The sequence below is a fragment of the Bufo bufo genome, chromosome 10 (genome assembly GCF_905171765.1).
Source record: "Bufo bufo chromosome 10, aBufBuf1.1, whole genome shotgun sequence".
In the NCBI taxonomy this organism is placed as follows: domain Eukaryota; kingdom Metazoa; phylum Chordata; class Amphibia; order Anura; family Bufonidae; genus Bufo; species Bufo bufo.
In genome coordinates, this window is record NC_053398.1 from 111,493,223 (window position 1) to 111,503,359 (window position 10,137).

At 46.8% G+C, this 10,137-nt stretch overlaps 1 protein-coding gene across 3 annotated transcripts in view; it reads left to right on the forward strand.

Moving 5' to 3' along the window:
• Positions 1 to 2,303, forward strand: part of ZDHHC1 (zinc finger DHHC-type containing 1) — a 61,709-nt gene extending 59,406 nt beyond the window's left edge. For all 3 annotated transcript variants that reach the window (XM_040409744.1, XM_040409743.1, XM_040409745.1), the window contains exon 12: positions 1,739 to 2,303. In XM_040409744.1, coding sequence (XP_040265678.1) covers positions 1,739 to 2,244 — 506 coding nt within the window. In that variant the 3' untranslated portion in view covers positions 2,245 to 2,303. The remainder of the gene's footprint in view (positions 1 to 1,738) is intronic.
• The last annotated feature ends 7,834 nt before the right edge of the window (positions 2,304 to 10,137 follow it).

Genomic DNA, 10,137 nt, shown 5'->3' on the forward strand with positions numbered 1-10,137 from the left:
TTCCTTACACTTTTAATTACCTATATCCTGGACTAGTTGGAGTTGACTGTCTTCTCCTATCTTTTTGAAATATGGGTTGACTTGATGAAAATTTTATGTAGCGGCTTTGATGCTGGGCATCGGAACTTGTAGATTTCATTTATGTACTCCCATGAATAACTATTGTTTTGAAATCCAATTAACTTAAACTTACTGAGTTGTTTCTGTACCTTCTAAATGGTAAATACATAGCATGATATATATATATAAATCCATACATTGTTACACATAGATAACACATTATATGAATTATTGATTAACATATGTTGTAAACTAAATATACCATGCAGAGATATATATATATATATATATATATATATATATATATATATATATATATATATATATATATATATATATATATAATTATGAATATATAAATTGAACCTCATACACCAGGTGTGTGATACGGACTTGAGTCCTTATCAAGTAACCTTGTCCCCTCTAGACAGACATGTTTTTAGGGAGTTGGCATACTCCTTACCAGATGGTCTCATATCTTTAGCACTAAATTTATGTTCCCAATTATTAATTTTTTTATATAGACTGAACTTGCCATGAACTCATCTTGGCTTTTTCAGCCACATAACAAAACTTTGTTTCAGGCTGATCTTATTCTTAAAGGCAATGAGATGAGCATTCATTTTGATTATAATGTCATTAGATAATATTGTATACGTATGAAAATGCCCAACAATCTTCAGGAGAGGACATCAGTATCTGATTAGTGGGAGCACAACTCCTGGCACCCGGTTGATCGTCTGTTTTGAAGAGATCATGGCACGGTGGTAAACATCCTTACAACATGCCAAGCACAGCGCCATACATTGTATAGTGGCAGTGCTTGGTGTCGCAGCCCAGGCCCATTCATTTGAACTGAGCTGCAAAATATGTGACCAATGAAAGTGATGATCAATGGCCTAGGATGAGATCTGGGCGCTCACTTGAGCACCATGGCCTCTTCAAACAGCTCATCATGGGGGTGCTGAGAATCCGACCCCCAGGATCATTATATTAATGACCTATCCTGAGGATAGGCCATCAGTGTCGAACTCCCGCAAGACCCATTTAACGGCATAAAGGGAAGAACCCATCAGCAATGGAAACCTCAAGCAAGGGTCTTGTGACCAGTGGTTTAATTTACCTTTGTCCTCACAGGACTTCTGTGTCCTAAAGTGACATTGTGGTGCAGCAGTGATGTGATGTGGCTGCATGCTCCATGGTCTGAAGACATAACCTAATATTAATACATTCTGAAAATAATCCTACAAAGTAGTTTTTGATGTATCACCAGTGTCAGTACGTGCACGTAGAGCAATGTTATTGGCCATTCAGTCTAGATATGTAAAGGGTCATCCCGTCTGAGTGCAAGGGACCTTTGCTTTGGATGACCTGTCCATAATGCCACCCCCCAGGGCTTTGCAGGGGAGACACATGGCTGACTACGACCTGCCACAATGATAACATATGTGGGAGCTTAGATGACAGTTCTGCCATAATTGTAAGGTGATGCGTCTGACAACAGAGTTCTGTCCGTTTCCAAGAGCAACCAGCCGAATAAAAATAAAATAAAAACTAGCTTGAAATAACGCAATATCTGTACAAAACAAAATTCCTTTAAGTTATTAATCTTTTTTCGAAATTTTAAACTGTGATATTTTAGCATGAAATATGACATTTTAGTTATTCTGTTTTCTAGAAGTTCCAGTGTCCCTGGCACCTCCAGGTCCGGACATCCATTCTCCCAATTTCCCATCGAGGTCTTTACCTGTATTGGCTCCCATTAACATGTGTCCAGTGCAGGCCGCGGGGCCACCTGCAGAGTATCACTCTGATTCTGCTGAGTCCATGGAAGAGATTCCAGTAGCCCAGACACATCTAGGCAGCTCTTCCATGAGCGAAAACCTGTTTCTCACACCAAGGAACCCCAATGTCACAGCGAGCGAGCGCGAGCATGGGCCGAGACCAAGTTACTTCTGGCCGGGCACACTGCAAAAGTTTGAACTGCTCCCAAAGACTCCGTCTGTATTTGTCAGTGACAGCAGTGGAAAACCTCTACCCAATGGACTTGCCGAGGAAGCCAAAGCACAGGACAGTCACGAGACACGTTACAAGAAGATGTGGGTGGCAAAGGGCATGGAAGGAGAGCAGGTTCTTTCCATCTCTAATGCAGACGTTTTGCCCTCCATCAGTGCTAATAAGTAGCTATACCTTTTTTTTTTTTTGTTCTTTTTTTATGACTACTTATAATCATTGATTCTTAATAAATTCTTTTTATATTTTATGGTATTGCGGTTTGCTCTTTATTTTGTAGTTTGTGGCTGTATAACGTACGTATGAGCAACATTAGCTGTTTATAATTGTATGTCATGGGTGCAGCAAGTCCATGCCTCTCATCCAGTTTAGTTTGAAATTATGAATATGCTTTAAAGGGGTATTCTGAGATTTTATTTTTGTTCCTTTCATGCCCCATCCTTGTTGAGACTAACATTTTTTGCATTGATACTTTAAAAGTTGCCTACCGGGTCATGGCTGTGTTCCTGGATCACATGCCGTACATTGTGCACGTGAACCCTAATGCAGTTACGACGACACATTCATGGCCTGCCCCCTGCGCTCCATCACCATAATACATGCGTGAGAATGAATCTCTCGCTAGCTCTGTAGAGCATATTATACTATCCCCATCCCTAACCAGGCCAGCTGCGCCTGCGCAGTCAGGCAGCCTCAAGCGCTGACTTGCATGATGTCATGAACATGTTGTCAGTGTATGACTGGGCTAGGATCATGTGCACATTGTAAGCACCAGGAGCATCATTTGACTGGGGAGTGCAGCGCTGGACCGATAGGCAACTTTTAATGATCATCAGTGGAAAAGTTGTTTTTCAAATTGGGGGGATGGAGATCATGAGATAAAAAAAAAATCATGGAATACCCCTTTAACCACCTCAGCCTCCATAGCTTAAACACCCTTAAAGACCAGGCCACTTTTTACACTTCTGACCTACCCTACTTTCACCGTTTATTGCTCGGTCATGCAACTTACCACCCAAATGAATTTTACCTCCTTTTCTTCTCACTAATAGAGCTTTCATTTGGTGGTATTTCATTGCTGCTGACTAGAGTTGAGCGAACACCTGGATGTTCGGGTTCGAGAAGTTCGGCCGAACTTCCCGGAAATGTTCGGGTTCGGGATCCGAACCCAACCCGAACTTCGTCCCGAACCCCATTGAAGTCAATGGGGACCCAAACTTTTGGGCACTAAAAAGGCTGTAAAACAGCCCAAGAAAGAGCTAGAGGGCTGCAAAAGGCAGCAACATGTAGGTAAATCCCCTGCAAACAAATGTGGATAGGGAAATGAATTAAAATAAAAATTTAAAAAATAAAAATTAACCAATATCAATTGGACAGAGGTCCCATAGCAGAGAATCTGGCTTCACGTCAGCAGAGAATCAGTCTCTTCATGCCATAGCAAAGAATCTGGCTTCATGTCAGCAGAGAATCAGTCTCTTCATGTCATAGCAGAGAATCAGGCTTCACGTCACCCACCACTGGAACAGGCCACTGTCACACATTTAGGCCCCGGCACCCAGACAGAGGAGAGGTTCATTCAACTTTGGGTTGCCCCGCAATATAATGGTAAAATGAAAATAAAAATAGTATTGAATGAGGAAGTGCCCTGGAGTAGAATAATATATTGTTAAGGGGAGGTAGTTAATATCTAATCTGCACAAGGGATGGACAGGTCCTGTGGGATCCATGCCTGGTTCATTTTTATGAACGTCAGCTTGTCCACATTGGCTGTAGACAGGCGGCTGCGTTTGTCTGTAATGACGCCCCCTGCCGTGCTGAATACACGTTCAGACAAAACGCTGGCCGCCGGGCAGGCCAGCACCTCCAAGGCATAAAAGGCTAGCTCTGGCCACGTGGACAATTTGGAGACCCAGAAGTTGAATGGGGCCAAACCATCAGTCAGTACGTGGAGGGGTGTGCACAGGTACTGTTCCACCATGTTAGTGAAATGTTGCCTCCTGCTAACACGTTCCGTATCAGGTGGTGGTGCAGTTAGCTGTGGCGTGGTGACAAAACTTTTCCACATCTCTGCCATGCTAACCCTGCCCTCAGAGGAGCTGGCCGTGACACAGCTGCGTTGGCGACCTCTTGCTCCTCCTCTGCCTTCGCCTTGAGCTTCCACTGGTTCCCCTGTGACATTTGGGAATGCTCTCAGTAGCGCGTCTACCAACGTGCGCTTGTACTCGCGCATCTTCCTATCACGCTCCAGTGTAGGAAGTAAGGTGGGCACATTGTCTTTGTACCGGGGATCCAGCAGGGTGGCAACCCAGTAGTCCGCACACGTTAAAATGTGGGCAACTCTGCTGTCGTTGCGCAGGCACTGCAGCATGTAGTCGCTCATGTGTGCCAGGTAAGGACAAGCTGTCCTCTGTGGGAGGCGTATCGTCATCGTCCTGTGTTTCCCCCCAGCCACGCACCAGTGTTGGGCCCGAGCTGCTTTGGGTGCCACCCCGCTGTGAACATGCTTCATCCTCATCCTCCTCCACCTCCTCCTCATCCTCGTCCTCCAGTAGTGGGCCCTGTCTGGCCACATTTGTACCTGGCCTCTGGTGTTGCAAAAAACCTCCCTCTGAGTCACTTCGAAGAGACTGGCCTGAAAGTGCTAAAAATGACCCCTCTTCCTCCTGGGCCACCTCCTCTTCCATCATCGCCCTAAGTGTTTTCTCAAGGAGACATAGAAGTGGTATTGTAACGCTGATAACGGCGTCATCGCCACTGGCCATGTTGGTGGAGTACTCGAAACAGCGCAACAGGTCTCGCATGGAGGCCCAGTCATTGGTGGTGAAGTGGTGCTGTTCCGCAGTGCGACTGACCCGTGCGTGCAGCAGCTGAAACTCCACTATGGCCTGCTGCTGCTCGCACAGTCTGTCCAGCATGTGCAAGGTGGAGTTCCACCTGGTGGGCACATCGCATATGAGGCGGTGAGCGGGAAGGCCGAAGTTACGCTGTAGCGCAGACAGGCGTGCAGCAGCAGGGTGTGAACGCCGGAAGCGCGAACAGACGGCCCGCACTTTATGCAGCAGCTCTGACATGTCGGGGTAGTTGCGAATGAACTTCTGCACCACCAAATTCAGCACATGCGCCAGGCAAGGGATGTGCGTCAAACCGGCTAGTCCCAGAGCTGCAACGAGATTTCGCCCATTATCGCACACCGGCAGCAACCACTCGTCGGTCTGTTGTTCTATACCCTGCCACAACTCCTGTGCGGTGTGGGGCCTGTCCCCCAAACATATGAGTTTCAGAACGGCCTGCTGACGTTTACCCCGGGCTGTGCTGAAGTTGGTGGTGAAGGTATGTGGCTGAGCAGGTGGAAGAAGAGGAGGAGGAAGCTGAGTAGGAGGAGGAGGAGACAGGAGGCAAAGAATGTTGCCCTGCGATCCTTGGCGACGGAAGGACGTGCGCCAAACAGCTCTCCGCCTGGGGCCCAGCCGCCACTACATTTACCCAGTGTGCAGTTAGGGAGATATAGCGTCCCTGGCCGTGCTTACTGGTCCACGTATCTGTGGTTAGGTGGACCTTGCCACAGATGGCGTTGCGCAGTGCACACTTGATTTTATCGGACACTTGGTTGTGCAGGGAAGGCACGGCTCTCTTGGAGAAGTAGTGGCGGCTGGGAACAACATACTGTGGGACAGCAAGCGACATGAGCTGTTTGAAGCTGTCTGTGTCCACCAGCCTAAATGACAGCAATTCATAGGCCAGTAGTTTAGAAATGCTGGCATTCAGGGCCAAGGATTGAGGGTGGCTAGGTGGGAATTTACGCTTTCTCTCAAATGTTTGTGAGATGGAGAGCTGAACGCTGCCGTGTGACATGGTTGAGATGCTTGGTGATGCAGGTGGTGGTGTTGGTGGTACATCCCATGTTTGCTGGGCGGCAGGTGCCAACGTTCCTCCAGAGGCGGAGGAAGAGGCCGAGGCGGCGGCAGCAGCAGAAGAGGTAGCACGGGGAGCCTGAGTGACTTCTTTGTTTTTAAGGTGTTTACTCCACTGCAGTTCATGCTTTCCATGCAGGTGCCTGGTCATGCAGGTTGTGCTAAGGTTCAGAACGTTAATGCCTCGCTTCAGGCTCTGATGGCACAGCGTGCAAACCACTCGGGTCTTGTCGTCAGCACATTGTTTAAAGAAGTGCCATGCCAGGGAGCTCCTTGAAGCTGCCTTTGGGGTGCTCGGTCCCAGATGGCGGCGGTCAGTAGCAGGCGGAGTCTCTTGGCGGCGGGTGTTCTGATTTTGCCCACTGCTCCCTCTTTTGCTACGCTGTTGGCTCGGTCTCACCACTGCCTCTTCCTCCGAACTCTGAAAGTCAGTGGCACGACCTTCATTCCATGTGGGGTCTAGGACCTCATCGTCCCCTGCATCGTCTTCAACCCAGTCTTGATCCCTGACCTCCTGTTCACACTGCAGAAAGGCGCAGCAGTTGGCACCTGTGTTTCGTCATCATCAGAGACGTGCTGAGGTGGTATTCCCATGTCCTCATCATCAAGAAACATAAGTGGTTGTGCGTTAGTGCATTCTATCTCTTCCACCCCTGGGGAAGGGCTAGGTGGATGCCCTTGGGAAACCCTGGCAGCAGAGTCTTCAAACAGCATAAGAGACTGCTGCATAACTTGAGGCTCAGACAGTTTCCCTGATATGCATGGGGGTGATGTGACAGACTGATGGGCTTGGTTTTCATGCGCCATCTGTGCGCTTTCTGCAGAAGACTGGGTGGGAGATAATGTGAACGTGCTGGATGCACTGTCGGCCACCCAATTGACTAATGCCTGTACCTGCTCAGGCCTTACCATCCTTAGAACGGCATTGGGCCCCACCAAATATCGCTGTAAATTCTGCTGGCTACTGGGACCTGAGGTAGTTGGTTCACTAGGACGTGTGGCTGTGGCAGAACGGCCACGTCCTCTCCCAGCACCAGAGGGTCCACTATCACCATCACGACCATGTCCACGTCCGCGTCCCTTATTAGATGTTTTCCTCATTTTTCCCGTTCACCACAATTTTGAAAATGGCAAATTTGGGAATAGTTTTTCAACCCAGAACAAAAACTGTGCTTTTACGGTCACTACAAATAACTTGACCAGCTAAAACAGTACAGATTTGGTTGAATAGAAATGTGAGGCCTATTTTTTTTGTGCTGTGTGACAGGTATACGTTTAATCACAGAATTAGACTTGTATCTGCACGGTAGCGTGTGTGTTAAGTTTTTCTGAATGACACTATCAGCACCTTAAATCTAAGATATCCTTTTTGGGATAGATTTCTAGTAGGCCTGATATAGCATAAACTACTTATTTTGAGAATGGCAAATTAGGGAATAGTTTTTCAACCCAGAACAAAAACTGTGCTTTTACGGTCACTACAAATAATTTGACCAGCTAAAACAGTACAGATTTGGTTGAATCGAAATGTCAGGTCTATTTTTTAGGCGCTGGGTGACAGGCTCAACTTGCCCCTGATGTAGTATATGGCCAAAAAAAACAAAACACTATTGATGGTTAAATGCACTTGGGTGACACAGGCTCATCCTGCACCTGATGTAGTATATGGCCAAAAATTAACCACACTGTTGATGGTTAAATGCACTTGGGTGACACAGACTCAGCCTGCACCTGATGTAGTATATGGCCAAAAAATAACCACACTGTTGATGGTTAAATGCACTTGGGTGACACAGGCTCAGCCTGCACCTGATGTAGTATATGGCCAAAAAATAACCAGACTGTTGATGGTTAAATGCACTTCGGTGACACAGGCTCAGCCTGCAGCTGATGTAGGATATAGCAAAAAATAACCACACTATTGATGGTTAAAAGCACTTGGTGGTAGCTTGTGCTGGCACACCACAAGCCACAAAATGGCCGCCGATCACCCCAGAAAAAAGTGATATAAAAACGCTCTGGGCAGCCTAAAAAAAGTGAGCAATTCGATATTAGCACTTCAATGATCCACAGCTGGAGATCGATCACAGAATGAAGTATTTTGGAGGAGTTAATCTGCCTAATCTCGCCCTAACGTCGCAGCAGCAACCTCTCCCTATGCTTGAATCAGCAGAGTGACGTGCAGCGCTACGTGACCCAAGCTTATATAGAGGCTGGGTCACATGCTGCACTGGCCAATCACAGCCATGCCAATAGTAGGCAAGGCTGTGATGGCCTCTTGGGGCAAGTAGTATGACGCTTGTTGATTGGCTGCTTTGCAGCCTTTCAAAAAGCGCCAAGAAAGCACCGAACCCGAACCCAGACTTTTACGAAAATGTTCGGGTCCGTGTCACGGACACCCCAAAATTCGGTACGAACCCAAACTATACAGTTCGGGTTCGCTCATCCCTACTGCTGACATTTTTACTTTTTTTGTTATTAATCGAAATTTAACGATTTTTTTGCAAAAAAATGACATTTTTCACTTTCAGTTGTAAAATTTTGCAAAAAAAACTACATCCATATATAAATTTTGCTCTAAATTTATTGTTCTACATGTCTTTGATAAAAAAAAAAAATGTTTGGGTAAAAAAAAAAAAAATGGTTTGGGTAAAAGTTATAGCGTTTACAAACTATGGTACAAAAATGTGAATTTCCGCTTTTTGAAGCAGCTCTGACTTTCTGAGCACCTGTCATGTTTCCTGAGGTTCTACAATGGCCAGACAGTACAAACACCCCACAAATGACCCCATTTCGGAAAGTAGACACCCTAAGGTATTCGCTGATGGGCATAGTGAGTTCATAGAACTTTTTATTTTTTGTCACAAGTTAGCGGAAAATGATGATTTTTATTTTTTTTTTCTTACAAAGTCTCATATTCCACTAACTTGTGACAAAAAATAAAAAGTTCGATGAACTCACTATGCCCATTAGCGAATACCTTTGGGTGTCTTCTTTCCAAAATGGGGTCACTTGTGGGGTAGTTATACTGCCCTGGCATTCTAGGGGCCCAAATGTGTGGTAAGGAGTTTGAAATCAAATTCTGTAAAAAATGGCCGGTGAAATCCGAAAGGTGCTCTTTGGAATGTGGGCCCCTTTGCCCACCTAGGCTGTAAAGAAGTGTCACACATGTGGTATCTCCGTACTCAGGAGAAGTTGGGGAATGTGTTTTGGGGTGTCATTTTACATATACCCATGCTGGGTGAGATAAATATCTTGGTCAAATGCCAACTTTGTATAAGAAAATGGGAAAAGTTGTCTTTTGCCAAGATATTTCTCTCACCCAGCATGGGTATATGTAAAATGACACCCCAAAACACATTCCCCAACTTCTCCTGAATACGGAGATATCACATGTGTGACACTTTTTTGCAGCCTAGGTGGGCAAAGGGGCCCACATTCCAAAGAGCACCTTTCGGATTTCACCTTCCATTTTTTACAGAGTTTAATTTCAAACTCCTTACCACACATTTGGGCCCCTAGAATGCCAGGGCAGTATAACTACCCCACAAGTGCCCCCATTTTGCCCCCATTAGTTAATTTCGGAAACTTGGACTGGTTTCCACCGGAAAGGCTGGGCATAATAGCTTCCCGGGTTGGCGGATATAAATTGTGTGGCATACCTGTTTGTCTCTGCCACGACTAAGTCCAAGAGCTCCGCAGTCAAGAACAGCTCAAAAAATCCCAGGGCCGAACCGATATGAGCCGTCTCAACTCGAACTCCAGACTGGGCGGTGAAAGTGGGAACTACTGGTGCGGCTGAAGTTGGTGACTGCCAATCAGGGTTTGCCAGCACCTCAGGGATTCTAGGGGCTCTACGGGCCTGTCTGTGCGGTGGCTGCGACGGGGTAACTACTGCACGTGCCACCGTACCAGCTTCAACTGCCCTTCTGGTGCTCGCCACTTCACCAGGTTGTACGGCAGTGCTGGTACTAGGTCCAGGGAGGGCTGCGCTGCTGGTGTATGCCTCACCACGTGATCCGACAGCGCCAGCCCCACTCTGCTGCTCTTGAAGCGGATCCTGCGCAACCTGTGGTCTAGCGACACGGGGCCGGGTACGCCTGGTTCTATCAGGGACCTCCACCTCCTCGTCCGAACTTTGGGTCAGAGAGCC